General features: G+C 42.6%; 1 protein-coding gene across 1 annotated transcript in view; it reads right to left on the bottom strand.

The window, feature by feature from the left end:
* The window catches only part of LOC126234976 (uncharacterized), a 241,749-nt gene that overhangs the window by 70,166 nt on the left and 150,108 nt on the right, over positions 1 to 21,475 (bottom strand). Inside the window, exon 8 of the mRNA XM_049943714.1 lies at positions 20,580 to 20,728. Coding sequence (XP_049799671.1) covers positions 20,580 to 20,728 — 149 coding nt within the window. The remainder of the gene's footprint in view (positions 1 to 20,579; positions 20,729 to 21,475) is intronic.

The following is a 21,475-nucleotide window of genomic DNA, read 5'->3' as shown; positions in this document are numbered from 1 at the left end:
TGGATTACGGTTCTGTAACACTTCCGTTGTGTCATCCGCTGGCTAGAAGCTACGCCGACTTAAAAGTCTCACGCCTCACCCAACCCACGCTTACAAGGAACTCCATGAGTGCGAGGCCGCAAAACGCCAATGATGTTTACAGCATTCTACGCCTCACATATTGCCTACCATACTAATAACATCATATTGACTGCTAATGGCAACAGAGGCGGAGGGGGGGGGGGGAGGGAAGGGAGGACTGAAGGTATCCAATGGTGAAGACAGCCTGAGGCTATGGAGCTTAGTTGAACTGCATAGTCGACGAGTAACTCACAACAGTGCTGCAGTGCTAATGGTGTCGATGCAAAGCGGAGTAATGGCGACGATAAACAAAGCAAATATTGCATTATATCTGCGACAACAGTTGCCAAAGTTGATATTTTGTCAGAAAGGAACCCAAGGAAATTCGCAGACTGAGATGAAATTCTAGAGTCTCTACGAGACGAGTCAGTGGAACGTTTGGTGTCGTATATACTCGACTGTGCGGTCAATGTACATGACGAGTACAATGATGACGACATGTGCTTAACAAGTGAAAGTGATACTGAAACATATTTCGAGTCATGTAGTTCATGATTCTTGCCGGACAGGGAGCCACAAGTCCCGTCTCCAGGAGACATAGTAAAGGACAATCGTTGTCCAACGAGCGCGTACTAAACATAATTACGTACATGGAAGATCTGCCGACGGGCGAGAACAAGGACACTAATTACAAACGCATTCGTATACAATTATGTCGATTGTTAATCGGTATGGTAAATTGGCTGTAAAGTTATTTATTGTGGTGCAAGAAGTTGCAGGTGCTCTGGCCCTACCATTCGTTCTCGTGTGCGTGATCTTGCAAGGGCAGTAGCGAAAATTCACGTCACAACAAACAAGAGAGGGAAAATGGGCTTAAGAGAGCTACAGATATGGTATGTGCACTGCTTTTGGCCAATAGTTGCTCGAAAAAACTTGCTTTTGCCTGATTCCTGGTCTGCGCGTAAAAATTGTAGTCCTTTAGAGCAAACTGTTCCTCCTGAAAAGTGTGTGCCTTTGCAGTTCATACCACCTGGAACCAACGGACAAATTCAGCCTATGTTTGTTTGTTTTCCCGTGCCTATGAAACAAATTGTCGCACTACCTGCAGCTACATCTTAACGGATGGCAAGGATTCACGGTAAGCTCCAAGACAGTGTTTCACATTCGGTTGCATGCCATCACATTCCATCAGTTCTCATCACCGCATTACACAAATACGTTTCTATATGAATCCTGTAAGATTGGATACGCATCTGAATTTCCTGCACGGTTTGTAACTACCAAGGATTACGCCTTAGATCATGATGGTGTGAATCTTTGTGGTCACGGTGTTGCACCATTTCTCATTCGGTGTTCATGGTGGAAGTTAATGGTTTGTTTTGAACATCTCTCGAATGTCGGCGATGTCCATTCTGTGAAGCGTAATACACACATCCCATAGAACGTTGATTTCTGCACCTCTACGACACTCATTTTCTGTCGCGTCCTCCCGGTGCACATGGTGAGTCATTAGCAGCTAATGTTTTTCCTGTGAGGACGGGTCATGAGTCGTGCTTGGGTAGCTCAGTTGGTAGAGCGCTTGCCCGCGAAAGGCAAAGGTCCCGAGTTCGAGTCTCGGTCCGGCACACAGTTTTAATCTGTCAGGAAGGTCCATATCAGCGCACACTCCGCTGCAGAGTGAAAATCTCATTCTGGAAACATCCCCTAGGCTGTGGCTAAGCGATGTCGCCGCAATATCCTTTCTTCCAGGAGTGCTAGTTCTGCAAGGTTCGCAGAAGAGCTTGAAAGGTGGCTACACAGAGCCACAGCGCCAGAGATCGCGCTAGAGAGTATTGTTCCGCCGCCTCCACTGGCAGTGATTATTGAGAACTCGTAGTGGGCAGTGCTTGGGGTGAGCTCGTGGTAGTCAGTGCTGAGATGTCGTAGTGAGTAGTGTTTGTTGAGATGAGCTAGTCGGCAGTGCTTGCTGAGATGTGATACTGAAAAGTTCTTGTTGAGATGTGATAGTAGCGAGTCGGTGTGGAGAGATTGTAATGTCTAGAGTGCTTTTCATCAATATAAATTAAGGTAACAAACTACTTTTCTTTTCTTTCTCATTATTTCAATGTCCTGAATAATGTGTCATTACAGGTTCAGTCAACAAAGCATCTGGCTTGTGTTCTTGTATTAGAGTGTAATTCTGGTTTTCTTGAGTAATTATGGTATTTCTATTTTCTTTAATTAATTCAGTATGAATGATATTTAAAATTTCATGTGTTGTTGAAGAAGAACCGTGCCAGATGCATACGTTGAGTCATACTTCCACACACAGAACAGATACACTTGTGCTTTGGTTTCGTAGGTTTTATAGTTGCTGGGGACTTAATTAATTAATTGTGTTAATGAAAATTTCCATTTCATTCTTTGTTGTTGTTCTATGCAGTCAGATAGCGTAATAATACTAGTCAGGGCCAACCGTTTACGAGACTTTGTAATCGGAGATACAGCTACTAAAACAAAAAATTAAAATTATTTGCATTTGATATTTTAAATAAGCCCCCATGCACGTGGCGACCCTGCCAGGATCGTCCCTTGGAATCTTCTGATTGTAAAAATAGTAGACAGTAGTATTGTTGTAGTAATTTGTAGTTTAGCAATTGTAGTCTATTTTGCATGTGTAGATTTGGTAATTGTCATTCTTCTAATGGTATTTTTTTTTTTTGCAAAATTTCATTTCTGTTGTCTTGTCTATGGGTTTGACAATTAGTGCAATTATTTCAATTGTTCGATTAATCGTGTTTGAGGGAAACATTTCGTGTGAATGGTATTGTTGGAGATAAAGTGTCATTGTGTGTAATTTCATATAGTGACGAGTTTTGTATGTTTTGTAAATGATTACACGGTCGATGAAAAAGGCAAAAATGATGGACAGTGAGAATGACGAAATTGTTGACATGGCGAACTCGCCAACACAGGACAACAGTATGATGAATAATGGAGTGGAAAACAATTTAATAAGTCGGGAAAATAGTCCGGAACCATTTCAAAATTTTTCTCAATCAGGAAATTCACAGAATACGAGATTAACGATAGAAGAGTCTGAAATAGTATCGAACACAGATAGCTTTACAGCTGTGACGAAGGAAACTGGTTTTGCGGGAAATGTTAGGGGCGAAAGGAGTTTCGAATCAGTTACTATGGAGCAGTTGATGAGTGCTATATTAAAAATGGAAACACGGTTTGGATCTGAATTAAAAACACAGAGGGGAACAATGGAATCACTGGGATCACAAATAGGAACAATTAAAACAGAGATGGGAACTTTACGATCTGAATTAAAAACTGATATGGGAACAATGGAAACACGGTTTGGATCTGAATTAAAAACACAGATGGGAACAATGGAAACACGGTTAGACTCACGAATAGGGACATGTTTCAAAAACATGAAAGATGAATTAAAGAAAGAAATCAGAGAAGAAGTACAACCGATTTTGAATGCTCACAATAATAGATTAATTGCAGTAGAAATTAGACAAAGGGAACAGGATAGAGAACAGGAGGAAAGAGATCCCGTGATAGTACAAAAATTTTCAGAGTTAAATTTACAACGTGCACATGATAAGGAAGAAATATTTGAGAGAATTGAGGAATCCGTACCAAATGACAGAATAAATAATCTAACACAACAATATGAACAGTTAACTACCAAATGTGTCAATACAGAAACCCGAGTTGCGGCACTTACGGAAGACGTAGACTTGTTGGAGAGAGATGAGGAGATTTCGGATAAATTGACAGGTCTTGGTTTAAATGGGGACAGAGATTTGGATGATACAGCTCCATTACCATTTGCAGAAACTGAAGAGTATCAGAACATAAATAAACATGTTGAAAATCAAGGAAAAATTAATGAACGCGTTAAAAGGGAATTTGAGGCATTACTAAAGCAAGACAAACATATTGAAAGCGAAATCGTAGGAAAAGACAGCAAAAGAAATTTGGAATCACAGTTAGCGGAGGGGTTTGAAGAAAACAATTTGTTTCATTTACGGGACGCGCTCCGCCAGGCGCGCGAACTTGACAATAATCAACATTGGGACTGGAACAGACGCGGTAGGTCTTTGTCGCCGCGAGGCGGAAGCTTTGACTGTAAACACTTCTTGACTGTTCGGAAATTTAAGATCTTTTGCAATTCTAGGAATGACATACGTCCATGTTCATGGTTGGATCGATTTACGTGCGCACTTCCGCCAGATGTGCCACTAAGTTACAAACTGAAATTTATGTGCAGCTATTAAAGTCCTCAGGGGATTCACTACACTAAGTGAATATGTGCCGTAGCGCTCACAGGGCCCCGAGCTGTATTGGTGCTATTTCCCTTTTAGTTTTCTGCACCGCTGCCTACTCTTTCACTATTCTTTGCATCTATAAAAACAACTCTTCAACTATCCATCTATCTAGACAGTAGGTAAACAATAACCGGATTTGACTGTTTTACCCAAAAGTGACTTCGGAAATTACCGTTTGGACTTACTATATTTTCTGCAGCATTCATTCGTAGTTTAAACGAAATCTTACCGGTTTATATTCGTGACAATATTACTTCATATGTTGACGATATTCTTATTGCTAAACGTTCTCGGAGTGAGCACAACAAAATTTTGGATTCATTATTACGTATTTTTGCAAGAGTTGGCATGACAGTGAACTTGGAAAAATCTGAATTTGGTCGTTCTCAGGTGAAATTTCTCGGTCACATTATTTCTACAGAAGGTATTCTTCCTGATCCAGAAAAACTAGACGCTATTCGTAATTATGCTGTTCCTACCACAAAACGTGATGTTCGTATTTTCCTTGGTGTCTGTAATTTTCTTAGACGCTTTGTTAGATTGAATGATTTGGCCACACCTCGTTTATACATTTCAGTTATGCGCACTTTGGTCCCAGAAAATGCTTTCATAAATTGCGAGAAAATTGCTGCTACATATTCGATCTGTTCTTGCCAAATGCAAATTATGTCAACAGGCTAAGCCGCCAACTGTTTCTCACAGAGCACAGTTGTTTCCTATCATTCCAGCGAAATTAACGGACATGGCTGCAGTCGATTTGTTCGGTCCAGTGGTTCGATCTACTAATGGTTTTGCGTACATTTTCGTAGCAGTGGAATTGACATCAAAATATGTGTGTTTTACACCTTTACGCAAAGCAACAGCTCGTTCAGTATCTAAGGCTTTCATCAAACATTTTCTTAAAGAAGTTGGTCATGTTGCTAAGGTTATATCAGATAATGGATCACAGTTTCGCTCTAAAATTTGGCTTCATACTCTACGGCGTCGTAAGATTAAACCAATTTTTATTTCACTTTTTCACCCTCAATCTAATGCTTCAGAGAGATGGATGAAGGAAATCAATAAATTGTGCCGTCTTTATTGTCATCAGAATCACAGAACTTGGGATCAGTATCTTCATATTTTTCAAAACATTCTGAATGAACTTCCTAATGACTCAACTTCTTTACCGCCTATACTGATATTAAAAAATAAAGCACCGATAAATCGCATTTCTGAAATAGTTCCTTTCCCGCCTACATGGAAACTGCCGCATTCTGAAGTTGTGAACCTGGCTCTGCAAAATATTGCATCTGCGGCTGCTAGAAGAGAAAAATCAGCGAAGCATCCTGGTCGTTTAAAAACTTTGTCAGTTGGTCAGAAGGTATTAATTAAGTCTCATCATTTGTCTCACAAAGGAAAACGCTTATGTCGCAAATTTTTTCTGCTTTATAACGGTCCATATAGAGTTCGCAAAATTATTCATGATAACACTGTTGAAGTAGAAACTCTTAAATCTCGGCGCTCTAAGGGAATACATCATATATCGAACGTAAAAATTTTTGTGGAATGACATACTTTTGAGAAACCAACAGTTATACGTAAACATGCGGAGAATACAAGGATACCGCGCCGTGTTCCGGCGGCGGCAGATACTCAAAGCAACAGTGAAGTCTGCGCGCCGCACAAGGCAGTCGTTGACCGCAAACAATCACCTTCTACGTCACGCGTCTACAGCTGATCGAGCGCTCAGTGCGAATGCACTGACAGACGTAAACAAATACACAGTCTAATTTCTCCGAATAAATTCAGTATAAAGCTATAGTGACTTGATGAATTATGTTATTAACGTTCAGTATTTTTCAGGATACGGTTCTATAAAATATTTAAGACCTTCAGGTAAATTCTGTGCGTGTCCGACGTTAAGACGACTTGCTATGGAGAAAATTTCAGGAAGAATGTAATTTCGAAGATGAAACTAATAAACTAAAAAGGTAACGATTAATTGAGTTTATTTTTCAGGTAACATATTTCCATTTAGGTACGTACTTTAGACGTAATTTGCTGCTCGCGATTACGTGATTCATACTTTGTGCTAATTTCATGTTCTATGAATTTACTTGTGAAGCGACGTGCTTGCGCACATTAACTGATTTTGACAATGATTGATTAATGGTTGGTTGGTTGGTTTGGGGAAGGAGACCAGACAGCGAGGTCATCGGTCTCATCGGATTAGGGAAGGATGGGGAAGGAAGTCGGCCGTGCCCTTTGAAAGGAACCATCCCGGCATTTGCCTGGAGCGATTTAGGGAAATCACGGAAAACCTAAATCAGGATGGCCGGACGCGGGATTGAACCGTCGTCCTCCCGAATGCGAGTCCAGTGTCTAACCACTGCGCCACCTCGCTCGGTTGATTGATTAATGAATAGGGTTGTTATTTGTATATATTATGCATCGCTTGGCTGCACTGCTTTTTCACTCATGTTATATTTTTTTATTATGTGCCTGCTGTGCTTATTTATTTAAATTGTAATTGTCAACTGATTAATTGTGCTGACTGTGGTTATGTATGTAAGTTATACTTTGTGATTTATCTGCTTGCGCCTTCATGTTTACTTATTAAGATTACGTATGAACATTTATTTGCTTATGCTGATATGATGATAATGACCTGTTTATTATGTAAGATACATATTTGCTGCTTTGCGTATGGATTGCATATTTACACATTTCTGTTTTTTTTGTCATAACTACTCTTTAATTTGGTGTATAGAAATGCTGATATACTGTGTACGAACATAGAGTTTAGGTCACACTATGGTATTAATTATAGATTGTTCGCTTGGCAGAGCCTTGTTGTAGGAATTGTGTTGCATCCACTTGTTGACATTCTGTTCTCTACTGGTATATTTACTCGCTATTGCATGTTTTGCTTACGCTCAGTGCCTTATATTTTTAAGATAAGAAAATGAACTGCTATAATTCTACGAACGACATTGGTACAAGAAACTGCATAGAAGTCACATGAGCTGGAGGTTTTATGGAAGATGTATAAATTTATGCTAATAGGAAGGAAGCTAACGACATGACATACCAACACTAGGTTAGACCATTAACAGTTATTACACTGCATTCTTCGTGAGCAGTTGAAATAGGAAGTGACGCTTGACACAAGAAATACTCCACATGTTTGCTTCTGTTTGCCATAATTTTTGAAATGGTGTACACACTGAAATATCACGATCATTAACACTTCGTAATCGTATTTAATTACTGAGAGTTATTCGAACTAAGTCTGTTAGAGGTCACGTATGCATTTCTTTTATTTAATGATGGACAAGGAACCAAAATGTATCTTATAATTTATAATGAGTAGAAGATTTGGGTCAGATGGATTATACAGAGGTTGTGTGTGGACACTGTGTCTTCAGATTGTATGGGATGCTGAATTGAAGTTGCACTAGGATTTTGTCTGTACTTGTTCGAGGAGACTGACTAGAGGAAAGAGTTGTTATGGAAGTGAAATGATATTGGTGCTGAGGTTTATATGTATCGACGTATTGAAGAGGTATCATTGAATTATTAATATTAAGTGATGATTATTGGAGTTTTAGTGGACAAGAGGTAAGGTAAATGAAATTGATGATAAGGTTTATATGTATCGACGTATTGAAGAGGTATTATTGAAGTGTTGAGATTATGTGATGCTGATGATTATTGGAGTTTTGGTGGATAAGAGGTAAAGTAAGTGAGGAGCATATTTTTTTGTTGGTCTATATGGAACAAGGAGGATGAAGATGGCAGACTAGAACACTCAAGTAGAAGGAAGATTGTCTACACACACACTTTGTTAAATCACTAAGCAGTATATACTTTTTTTTTTTTGAGAGAGGAAGCATTTGCATATCTTGGCTCACTGACAGTTGTTCAGCAACCGTACATTTGATCTGGCTTGGCAAACATTGGTCTTGACATGATGACTATGACGTTGACTAACTATTATTGACTGTTATACATTGCTGCCACTACTACTTGATACACATGATGAACATAAAATTTTGACGGAATTGCATTTACACAGTTAACACTATTCAATTACACAGTAGCACTAATGTGGATGAAAGATGAGTGAGTGTGTTTTGTGTGTTTACCTTTTATAATCCCAGAGAAGTGATCCCAACCTATCTCCTAAATATTATTTTACTTGTTTGTTGTGGCTTGCACTGACACCCATAAATATTATAGGTTTACTGCTATTTGGGTATTGTAATAGTTAATATGATAATTATCTGATATCATTTGTGTGTTTATTATTATTTGTATGATGAACTGTCTAATTAGTGATAGTGAATATTATGGACTGTTACTTGCACTTTTTCTACATGATTGGTGCCACTTGGAAATGTTTAATTTGTGCTAATGAACTTTGATTAACTGACTGATTAGTGATAGGGAATATTATGGACTGTTACTTGCACTTTTTCTACATGATTGGTGCCACTTGAAAATGTTTAATTTCTGCTAATGAACTCTGATGAACTGTCTAATTAGTGATAGTGAATATTATGGCTTGTTACTTGCACTTTTCCTACATGATTGGTGCCACTAGGACATGTTTAATTTCTGCTGATGAACAGTGTGATTAGTGATAGTGAATTTTATGGACTGCGGTCAGCACCTGGTCAACATTACTGGGTGCCACTGATGGACTGCTTCTACCGAAATGGTGTTACTTGTTGATGTCTGCACCTGCTCAACATTGCTGGGTGCCACTGATGGACTGCTTCTACTGAAATGGTGTTACTTGTTGGTGTCTGCACCTGCTCAACATTGCTGGGTGCCACTGATGGACTGCTTCTACTGAAATGGTGTTACTTGTTGGTGTCTGCACCTGCTCAACATTGCTGGGTGCCACTGATGGACTGTTTCTACTGAAAAAATGTCACTTGTTGGTATTTGCACCTGTTGACCATTGCTGGGTGCTACTGCTGGAACTGTCAACTGCTTATTCTTGGGCTATGGAAAGCGTTTATGTGAATATTTGTATAAACTGATTTTTTGTGTATTACTGTTTGTGAAAAGTTATGAGACTCTTACCTGCACATATTCGTCATTGCTGACGCTATTGATTGAACTGTTTAACCACATAATACTTGTGTAAACTATTATGTAAAGTCACATGTATGAAAGAATTTGTATTGCTTACTGTATTTTATATATTAGGTTATTGAAAGGTCAGTGCAAAGGCAAAATTTTATCTAGTATGTGATATTTACGTATTAATATTATCTTTTATTTTTGTCTGTATTTTTTTGACGAATTTGGTGGTATTTTCACCACCAATGCTGGCAAAAATACCATCAAATTCTAGCCTGTGGAGGAAGGGCATATGAAAGGTGGCTACACTGAGCCACAGCGCCAGAGATCGCGCTAGAGAGTATTGTTCCGCCGCCTCCACTGGCAGTGATTATTGAGAACTCGTAGTGGGCAGTGCTTGGGGTGAGCTCGTGGTAGTCAGTGCTGAGATGTCGTAGTGAGTAGTGTTTGTTGAGATGAGCTAGTCGGCAGTGCTTGCTGAGATGTGATACTGAAAAGTTCTTGTTGAGATGTGATAGTAGCGAGTCGGTGTGGAGAGATTGTAATGTCTAGAGTGCTTTTCATCAATATAAATTAAGGTAACAAACTACTTTTCTTTTCTTTCTCATTATTTCAATGTCCTGAATAATGCGTCATTACAGGTTCAGTCAACAAAGCATCTGGCTTGTGTTCTTGTATTAGAGTGTAATTCTGGTTTTCTTGAGTAATTATGGTATTTCTATTTTCTTTAATTAATTCAGTATAAATGATATTTAAAATTTCTTGTGTTGTTGAAGAAGAACCGTGCCAGATGCGTACGTTGAGTCATACTTCCACACACAGAACAGATACACTTGTGCTTTGGTTTCGTAGGTTTTATAGTTGCTGGGGACTTAATTAATTAATTGTGTTAATGAAAATTTGCATTTCATTCTTTGTTGTTGTTCTATGCAGTCAGATAGCGTAATAATACTAGTCAGGGCCAACCGTTTACGAGACTTTGTAATCGGAGATACAGCTACTAAAACAAAAAATTAAAATTATTTGCATTTTATATTTTAAATAAGCCCCCATGCAAGCTTCTGTGAAGTTTGGAAGGTAGGAGACGAGGTACTGGCAGAAATGAAGCTGTAAGGACGGGTCGTGAGTCGTACTTGGGTAGCTCAGTTGGTAGAGCACTTGCCCGCGAAAGGCAAAGGTTCCGAGTTCGAGTCTCGGTCCGGCACAAAGTTTTAATCTGCCAGGAAGTTTCATGTTTCCTATTGCATAGTAGGCACAGGGTCCGCCATGGACACTGATAAATTGTCCCATGCATGATGACATCGATGCGTATAAGGTATAGCCATCCATGCTGCTTTCAGCTGGTTCCAAAATTCATTTGTGGTGGTCGGCGTTGCGTCTCAGCGCTGCACCTGTTGTTTCACCATATCCCACACATCTTCCACTGACGACAAGTCTGGTGATCTGGCGTGCCAGAGCGAAAGACTGACATCCTGTGACACCAGGAAGGCACGTGCTCGTGCACCAACATATGCGTGCATTGCCTTGATGAAAAATGGCGTCTGGGGTGATGTGCAGAATGGGTATGGCTACCGGTCGCGGAATGTCATTCACGTAAGTCGCAATGGTCACAGTGCCCTGGACACGCACCAACCGTGATTTGTAGTTGTACACAATAGCACTCCACGCCATAAGGACTGAGTTGGCGCTGTGCTTTTTGTCGAATGCAGCCACTGTGACGCCGCTCCCCCACTACGCGACGAACCAAAATGCGGCCATCATTTACAAACAAAACAGGACCTGGAAATCGTTTGAAAACACTATCTGATGCCATTCCTGTATCCAGTGATATCGTTTCATACACCATTGGCATCTAACATGTTTCTGCACATTTATCGAAGGTGGGCGGAGAAATGGACGGCGCAAGCGTAACCCGTGCCGTAATAAACGCCGACGGACTGTCACCCGTGATAGTGTACGATGTGTTCCACTGTTGCGCCAGAGCCGAGGAGGACGCAGATCTGTCCTGCAGTGCCATTCGGATGAGGTGTCGATCTTCTGGGGGGGGGGGGGGGGGGGGGTTCTGGGTGGTGCGACCTGCCCCTTGTCTTCCAGTTCTACAGCCTTCGTCAACCATTATGCACAGACCCGTTGAACCGCCGAAACATTTCGTCCCACGCGAGCAGCAATTTCCCGGATGGATACATCACATTCTCTAGTGCCAATAAAGCACCCTCTTTCGAACTCACTGATTTGGAGGTACTGTTCGCGCATACGTCTGCGAGGTATACGGCGCGTCTGCTTAAGTCAGACTCATACATTATCTTCTTTTTATAGGGACGACGAGAGCCGCTAGCACATATTTACAGGGGGTGATGTTTCGCCGCTATATCGATGTTGACCTTGAACTGGCCGACATGGTTCAAATGCTAATCATTTTTGCAGAACATACAACGTACATGTCCTGTGAGTGTGAATGTCCTATGTCTAGTCGCTCAAGGTGTAATATGAGTTTGTACCCCCTCTGGCCTGGATGCATGCATTGATTCGGTTGAAAATGGTGTCATAAAACTATTGCACCCCCTCCCGAGGCAAGCTGTACCACAAGTATAGTGCGTATTAGCATTGGGGCGGAGTTAATATCTGAGATGGTCCCACACATGTTATATTGAGGACAGATGTTGGGGTCTTGCAGGCCACGGTAGTACCTCAGCGTCACTCAGAGACGTGCCATGTGCATTGTACTGTGGAAAAATGGCACCACGATCCTGCCGGATGAGAGGTAACATATGGAGACGCAGCACGTCCACGACGAATCGTTGTGCCGCCAGATTTCCCTCAGTGACTAAGAGCCGTCACTTGAGTAATTCCCCATCGTACCCCTCACACGACGCCGAGAGTACACCGTTGTACCTCTGCAAAATATTCGGAGAATTTGACTACCGCTGATGTCGCCTCCATGTTCGTCGGCGATGGTCATCTGAGGCAGTACAGAACCGTTCTGTACCGCGGAACACATTGGAACGCCATTCACCAGCTGTCTGTGCCTCTCGGTCACGGCGCCAGTGCAAAGGTAGCCGTTCCTGTTGTATTTATGGCAGCTTCCGCATGGGGCGCTAATTTCCGAGTCCGACAGCTGCCAGTCTGTGGCAAAATGTGCGGGACCACACAGAATGCGGCAGAGAGTCCGTTTCTTGTTCTCGGATGGCAGGCACAGATATGCTCAGTCCACAATACGGCGATCCTCCCTAGCATTGGTCAGAAGTAGTCTACCCTCAAGTTTCCATGCAGTCCAGCATCAGGTCACTGTGACTTCCAAAAATGTTCAAATGTGTGTGAAATCTAATGGGACTTAACTGCTAAGGTCATCAGTCGCTAAGCTTACACACTACTTAACCTAAATTATCCTAAAGACAAACACACACACCCATGCCCGAGGGAGGACTCGAGCCTCCGCCGGGACCAGCCGCACTGTCCATGACTGCAGCGCCTCAGACCGCTCGGCTAATCCCGCGCGGCACACTGTGACATCCGAATGCCCCACAAATCTGGATAGTGCACGATCCAAACAGTCGGCCAGTTGGAGACCCACAATGGGACCACTTTCTAGGTCTGTGAGGTGCTGACCCCCAGTGGGCCTGGCTGGCATCAACGCTATACAGGAACAGCACAACCACACTCTGGAATCCGTTCTTTCTGTCATAGAGAACTGCAACTCTAATCTTTATATACAAAAGGCAATGTCCAGACTGACTCATCATCGTCCACCCCGACAGCAAAGTACACAAACTTGACATTTGGAGGAGGACTGGATCTTGTACTGTAAGTGTCATTTACGAGCAGATTTTTCGCAATTCTTACTCTAAGGGGGTGAAATAGAGGACGAAGGGTTTTTTGAAAAATGTTGATATTAAGGCAATTTTGAAGCTAGACCTACGAAAATTAGTATTTGGTTACTCGGTCAGACATAAAGATATACGTGTTTCAGCATTTTTAGAAATTCAACCACTAATGTGGTAAAAGAGTGGACGTAAGTTTTTTTGGAAATAAATAATTACTACAGAACTACTGAATAATTTTTGATGCTACATCAGCGGCAGTTGGTATTTGACTTCTCGATTGGAAATAAAAAATTACGTGTTTCATTGTTTTTGAAAACTGACCCCTAATGGTCTGAAACAGGGGATGAGATTTATGAAAGTATTTTACACTGAAGAGTCAAAGAAACTGGTAGACCTGCCTAATATCGTGTAGGGTCCCCGCGAGCACGCAGAAGTGCCCCGACACGACAGTGGCATGAACTCGACTGATGCCCTGAAGTACTGCTGGAGGGAACTGTCACCATGAATCCTGGAGGGCTGTCTATAAATCCGTAAGAGTGCGAGAGGGTGGAGAACTCTTCTGAGCAACACGTTGCAAGGCATCCCAGATATGCTCAATAATGCCCATATCTAGGGAGTTTGGTGGACAGTGGAAGTGTTTAAACTCAGAACTGTGTTCCTGGAGCCACTTTGTAGCTATTCTGGACGTGTGGGGCGTCACATTGTCTGCTGGAATTGCCAAGGCCGTCGGAGTGCACAATGGACATGAATGTATGCAGGTGATTAGGCAGGATGCTTAGGTACGTGTCACTTGTCAGAGTCGTACCTAGATGTGTCAGGGGTTACATATAACTCCAACTGCGGATCCTCCACACCATTACAGAACCTCCACCAGCTTCAACAGTCCCCTGCTGATATGCAAGATCCATGGATTACTGAGATTGTCTCCATACCCGTAGACGTTCATCCACTCCATATAATCTAAAACGAGACTCGTGCGATCAGATAACATGTTTCCAGTCTTCAACAGTCCATTGTCGATGTTGACGAGCCAAGCCGAGGGGTAAAGTTTTGTGTGGTGCAGTCATCAACGATACACGAGTAGGCCTTCGGTTCCGAAAGGCCATATCGATGACTTTTCATTGAATGGTTCACTCTCTGACACTTGTTGATGGCCCAACAGTCGTCGTCGGTCCCATTCTTGCAGGATCTTTTTCCGGCCGCAGCGATGTCGGAGATTTGATGTTTTACCGGATTCCTGATACTCACGGCACACTCGTGAAATGGTGGTACAGGAAAGTCCCCATTTCATTGTAACCTCTGAGATGCTGTGTCCCATCGCTCGTGCGCCGACTATAACAGCACATTCAAACTCACATAAATCTTGATAAGCTGCCATTGTAGCAGCAGTAACCAATCTAAGAACTACGCCAGACGCTTGCTGTCTTATATAGGCATTGCCAACCGCAGCGCCATATTCTGCCAGTTTACATTTCTGTGTAAGTGTATGCGCACTCCTATAGCAGTTTCTTTGGCGCTTCAGTGTATTACGAAAGCATTGTTAAAGCTAAATCTATGAAAATTTAAGTTTGGCTTCTTAGTTACAAAAGAAAAGAAATAGGTGTTTCATTGTTTTTGGAAATTCAACCTCTATGGGGTTGAAACGGGGGATGAAAATTTTTAAGAAAATATTTCATTGTGCAACCTTTTTTGGAGCTAAATCTGTGATAGTAAAACATGCGCAAGTAATTGTTTTTGGAAATACAATCCCTATGGGGGTGAAATAATTGGTGATACGTTTTATAGAAATATGTCGTTGCGAAAGCTGAGTCTTTGAAAATTGGTGTTTGGCTTCTCGGTTAGAGATGAAATTCAACTCCTAAGGGGATGAATTAGAGTGAGACTGATTCATTCACTCATCACTGCCCAGCCGAAACCGCTACGAATAGAATATAAAAGTTAGGAGTTGGTGTGGATCTTATACTGTAGGCATCGTTTAAGAAGCTATTGTCCGAAATTCCCCTCCTAAGGGGGTGAAACAGGGGATGAAAGGATTTTTGAAAGCATGTCGCCATTAAGGTAATTTCGAAGCTAGAACTACGAAAACCTGTATTTGGTTTCTCAGTCAGAAAATAAAAAATACATGTTTCAGCGTTTTTGTAAATTCAGTCATTAAGAGGGTAAAATAGTGGATGCAAGTTTTTTTGAAAATAAGTAATTCCTACAGAACTACTAAAGAATTTTTAAGGCTACATCTATGACAATTGGTATTTGACTTCTCGGTTAGAAATTAAAAAGAAATACGTGTCTGGAAATTAAACTCCCAAGGGAGTGCAATAGGGAATGAAAATTCGAAAGAAGATATTTCGTTACATTAAAAATATTTAAAGCTCGGTAGCGTTCTCGCTTCCCGCGCCCGGGTTCCCGGGTTCGATTCCCGGCGGGGTCAGGGATTTTCTCTGCCTCGTGATGGCTGGGTGTTGTGTGCTGTCCTTAGGTTAGTTAGGTTTAAGTAGTTCTAAGTTCTAGGGGACTGATGACCGTAGATATTAAGTCCCATAGTGCTCAGAGCCATTTGAACCATTTTTAAAGCTCGATGTATGCAAAATTGTTATTTCACTTCTCTGTTAGATAGAAACAAATATTTGTTAAGGGATGAAAGTTACTATGTAAATATCTACACAAGAACACGAAAGGCATGGTAAACAAAAAATTTGGGCTCCAGGTACCAGAATTGCTTTTCGGTCTGAAGTACATTCGGAAAAGACCATGCTTATATGGCCTTAATTGGCGTGAAAAGCTTAGAAGGTGTTGCAATTTGTGAACAATATAGAAATTGGATTAAATAAAAACAAGAAAACATCTCTGCAGGCCTTACAGTGTACACGAACGAAGCAGCGAGCACTACGCTAGTGATTTACACACCCGCCGATGATTGTGTACGTGTAAGAAGTTACACTGACAACTGATCGCGTCTTCTGGGTGCTTCACTTTTCTTGTGGGGTAGTAGACAGGGTGAAGAAATACTACTGCACTTGGAGATCGGCATGTGATTCCTGATACAGATTCAAGTCAAAAGTTTAACTACCGAAACCAGATGCGGTGCATAATGAAAACACGTGTATGAAAAGAAGGAGCCGGCAGCACTGTCACATCGCGCAGCCCACTGAAATGTACAGAGGAACGCATATCACCGTGCACTATCGTACTAGATATCGGAGCTCACTGAGTAAACTGCTAGGGCATCTAAACACACATCCACCATCGAACTACGGTTCGAATGCTCGTCAGGTTCGTATTTTATCTGTTTGGATGCCCGTTCCCCTAGTTCCCGTCGTTTATAAGCAGGCCATCATTTCTCATATGGCAGTAGCCTGTCACATGACAGTGGAATTCATGAAACTGCATGCATGTGTCTATTAACCGCGCGGTGCGCAACCGTTACTGCTCCTGTAAAGTTTAAATAGGGCCGGCGTTGCGATGGAGTACAGAAACGATGAATACGTCGATATGCTGGCTGCTCCGATAACCAAACTGCTGCTTTTGTTGAATAAAACGTTCTCGGTTTTCAAGCCGCGTCAATTCGAATAAAATCTTCGAGCTTTCGTTGATCATCCCCGCCCTCGTCGTCAGGAGTCCACTGACTGCCGGGGTGCTACAGTTTCTCGCTTATATAGGCTTGATTACATCAGCAGCAGCCAATTAGATAGACCCAATGTGGCGCGAGCGCGTAAGTCGACCAGGGCAGCTAGCGGAGCTATTGTCCATGGCAGCACTGGTGACGTCAGGTGGCGCCAGGGGCAGGCGCCACGTTACAAACTGCAGCATCTGTCTTTGCTTTCTTTCGATGTCCAACGCCCGCCCCCATGCCCCGCTGAGTGTGTACCCATGGTCTCTGTTGAAATTCTTGTTGTTTAAACGGATCTCGGCCGCTTCCTATACAACGGAGTCCCAATATGTAGATGCATAAGCCAACACTTTTGTATTTTCGAACTGTATTTTATATCTGTTTTCTAGGCAATGATCCGCTATGGCCGACTTGTCAAGCTCCCTTTGCTTTATATGGCGCTTGTGCTCAGTACAACGCTCCGCAACCGCGCGAATTGTTCGTCCGATATACATGCTGCCACATTCACAGGGTACACAATACACACCAGACACTCGAAGAGCAATGTCGTCTTTAACAGGGCGCAACATATCTAGTTTCTTGGGGGCGGGCCAGAACACTGGTCTTAGCCCATTTTTCTGTAGCAGACGTCCTAACTTTCTGCTAGTTGCTCCATAGTATGGCAGGAATGCAGTCCATTTGGCCTCTTTTACTGATTCACCAGATGTCTTTCGTCGGTGGCCCTTGAAAGCGTTTGCGATGTCTCTTTTGCTGTATCCATTTTCCCCGAAAACACGTTTTAAGTTCTGCGATTCAGACTGTAGGTGGTCGTCGTCAGAGATAATCTTGGCTCTATGAACCAACGTGTTCAAGACCGCTTTCTTGTGTACAGGGTGGTGGAAACTATTGGCGTTCAAGTACCGATCAGTGTGTGTTGGTTTCCGGTGCACTGAATGACCAAGCTGGCCTCCTGCCTTCCGCTCAACCAAAACATCCAAGAATGGTAGCTTGCCATGGTTCTCCATCTCGACAGTAAATTTAATGTTGGGATGGACACCATTCATGTGATCGACGAACTGCTTTAGTGTATCTTCACCATGAGGCCATATCAGGAAGGTGTCATCAACGTATCGTGCTATTGCTGCTGCTGCTGCTACGTATGCTGCACGGTACCCTCAAAGGCACCATCCCGATAAGAATATTTTTCGTCGCCTGGAGCAACGCCCTCGGGAAACTGGTAATCTTCGACCACAGGTAATGGAAAGAGGTCGTCCAAGGATCAGACGTACTCCCAAAGCAGAAGACGTGATTCTTGAAACTGTTCACGAGTTACCTCGGCGAACTACCCGCTGTGTTGCACGGCAATTCCATATATCTCAAAGGCTGGTTGTTGAAGTGTTGCGTAATGAAGAACTGCATGCATATCATTACGAGTTAGCTCAACACCAGCTGCCACAAGATCGCATTCGACGAGTACCCTTTTATCAACGGCACTTGCTCCAAGTCGAAGACATCGAAAACTTTGTAAATAAGGCATTTTAACTGTATCTACTGTTGTTTTCTAGTCCGCAGCTCGTGGTCGTGCGGTACCGTTCTCGCTTCCCGTTCCCAGATTCCCGGGTTCGGTTCCCGGCGGGGTCAGGGATGTGCTCTGCCTCGTGATGGCTGGGTGTTGTGTGATGTCCTTAAGTTAGTTATGTCTAAGTTCTAGGGGACTGATGACCATAGATGTTAAGTCCCATAGTGCTCAGAGCCATTTGAACCATTTTTTTTTTTAATTTTCTATTGGCTATATTTGTGTCATGGACGAAACAATGTGGTCGTTTACATATGTTAGAAGTTCGTGATATGTCTTAATATTTAAATAAAGGTAACAGTGACAGAAAGAAATACACAAGATACAGCATTTTGGAAGCGTAGATTGGATACAGTTCGATGCTTTAACTGAAAATAACGTTTGGCTCGAATGCGACTCGAACATCGGCGAATCTGCATATCCCTTCCCCTCGGCTCACTGAGCTAATGGAACAGCTCCAGCACAGTGCAGAGTTGATGCCACCTGCTCTTGGCCACGCTGCACGCAGTTACAGTATTGCCAGACACTTGTTTTTTAAATCGCATTTTTATTAAACCAGTTGGCGGGCCTAGGTTTTGCTAGATACACTGTCGTCTTGAATTGGGATGACGAATAGCATGCCGACAACCAAGTGGGGCATTTTTATATTAATATTTGGGTCAACATTCTTAACACTCTAATGTCTTTCTCTAAAACCCTACCCTATGGGGAGAGAGGGAGAGTTTTAGTTTTAGCGAATCAAAATTTACGAAGTAAATAAATATTTTTTATGTATCCGTAACCATTTTCCACTCAAAAATGAGAACATGGATTTTCTTGAATTACAGAGCCAGCTACCAAGAATCAAAACAAATGTTTAAGACAAAATATACCTAATTTTTTATGTAGAATCTGATTCTGCAATAAAACATGGGGGTTCCCATTTGAAATTTTAAAATTTCCTCCCGCCCCGCCCCCAGAGGACTGGGGTGGCGGGCTAATTTTAGCACCAGTAGATGTCCCCCTCGAAAATAATCAACTTTGGATTCTACACATTTTTTCGTGTGAAGCTTATTTTTCGAGTTATTCTGGTTTGTGGACTTAAAATTTACACCCTATATATACGAAGGTCACTCCAAAAGAAATGCACACTATTTTTGTAAAAATACAGTTTTTATTCTGCGTGTGTGAAAGTTTTACAGTGTGTAGATACATCCTTCCCGCTTGTTTTCATACTTAGTTCAACCTGTTCCCGTGAGTGGCGCCGTCACAGCATGTCTTCATGATGGCTGCTACACTTGACGTTCGTCAGAAGCAACGTGCCGTCATAGAATTCCTGGGATGCGAAAACGAGACAGTGGGAAATATCCACAAGAGGTTGAAAAAGGTGTATGGAGACGCTGCTGTCGATCGCAGCACAGTTAGTCGGTGGGCAAGCAGGTTACATGATGAAAGCTGGCACGGAAATATTGAGGATTGTCCTCGCAGTGGCAGGCCTCGTACTGCACAAACTCCAGACAATGTGTAGAGAGTCAACGAATTGGTGACTGCTGACAGACACATCACAGTGAAGGAATTGTCACGCTACGTTGGGATAGGGGAAGGAAGTGTTTGCAGAATACTGAAAGTGTTGGCATTAAAAAAGGTTTGTGCCAGGTTGGTTCCCAAATGCTGACAGTGGCACAAAAAGAAACAAGAAAAACGGTATGCAGCGAACTTTTGGAACAGTACGAGAATGGTGGAGATGAATTTCTTGGAAGAATTGTGATTACCATCTCTTTGAGAAACTGAAAGACTGTTCGTGGAACAAGGTTTGAAGATGATAACTCCCTTGTGCACGCTGCCAAACAATGGCTCCAACAGATTGGTCCAGAATTTTACCGTGCTGGTGTGCAGGTGCTGGTTCCAAGATGGGGTAAGGTAATTGAGAGGGATGGAAATTATGTGGAGAAATGAAAATATTGTTCCTAAAGGATGTATCTACACACTGTAAAACTTTCAAACAAGTAGAATAAAAAATGGGTTTAAAAAAATAGTGTGCATTCGCTCGTATATATATATAGAATGTGTAAGGAGCGAGTTAATTTGGAGTGCATAGTAAATGTGGTTGGTTTTCGGTACTTTGGGGGGCAGTGCAGGCAGACTCTGACCTTGTCCGCGCAGCGCGGAATGTCCTCCTCGTCGAGCAGCACGTGGAAGCCGCCCGCGACTCGCAGGAAGGCGGCCAGCTGGCGCACCACGGCCACGTGGCCGTCGCTCGCGTGCCTGTACACCAGCAGCACCGTCGTGGCGGCCTTCCCTGCAACAGCGAGCAGTCGGCGTCTACATGTCTACAGCACAGACTACGCACTAGGGGCAGCTCCGCACCGGCGTCCTAGTGTAGAAAGCGATCCGCCGGACATCGCCGTTTTAACAGCTTAGCTGACACCGATCCTAATGGAATTCTGATGTGTTCGCTGACAAGTGCAGAAATCGATTACTGTACTGTCGGATTTCGGAGAGGTTCCTTTACACAGTGGAAAAAATAATCACCCCATTGCTAACATTTTCCTACACCTGGCAATAGGAGCTGAATTAACGGCAACTCAGTTGTAAAAGTTTAAGCCGTCGGCACACGGAGCGTGCATCCAAACGTTGAGCGTTGAGCGTGCCGAGTTTCTGACGTCATAGCGTGGAATAGCACGCTCGGGAGTCTTTCCGAACGTGCAGAGCAATATCTCGCATGTCAGATATTCTGAGCGTGCGTCTGAGCGTTGACCAATGAGATGGCACACCGCCACCTACGTCACACACACGCCGTCTCCCTTCAGTACAGAGTTGTGAGGCGCCATTATTTTCATTCATTTCAAGCCTATATGTATATATGCCGTTTCTGTACACCAGCAAATTGAGAATCGCTGGAAAACCCGTTGTTAACTGTGTGATTCGTTCCAATAAAATAATGAGAAAGATCATATTCGTGGCAAAAGTACTATCGTAACTTGCATATTATGAGAGTAGGCTATTTGAAGGCAGCGACATACTGAAGATCCACCCAAAACGTATT

The sequence above is a fragment of the Schistocerca nitens genome, chromosome 2 (assembly GCF_023898315.1).
Source record: "Schistocerca nitens isolate TAMUIC-IGC-003100 chromosome 2, iqSchNite1.1, whole genome shotgun sequence".
Taxonomy (NCBI): domain Eukaryota; kingdom Metazoa; phylum Arthropoda; class Insecta; order Orthoptera; family Acrididae; genus Schistocerca; species Schistocerca nitens.
Note: the sequence above shows the minus strand (reverse complement) of the source record. Positions and strands in the feature narration are given on the sequence as shown.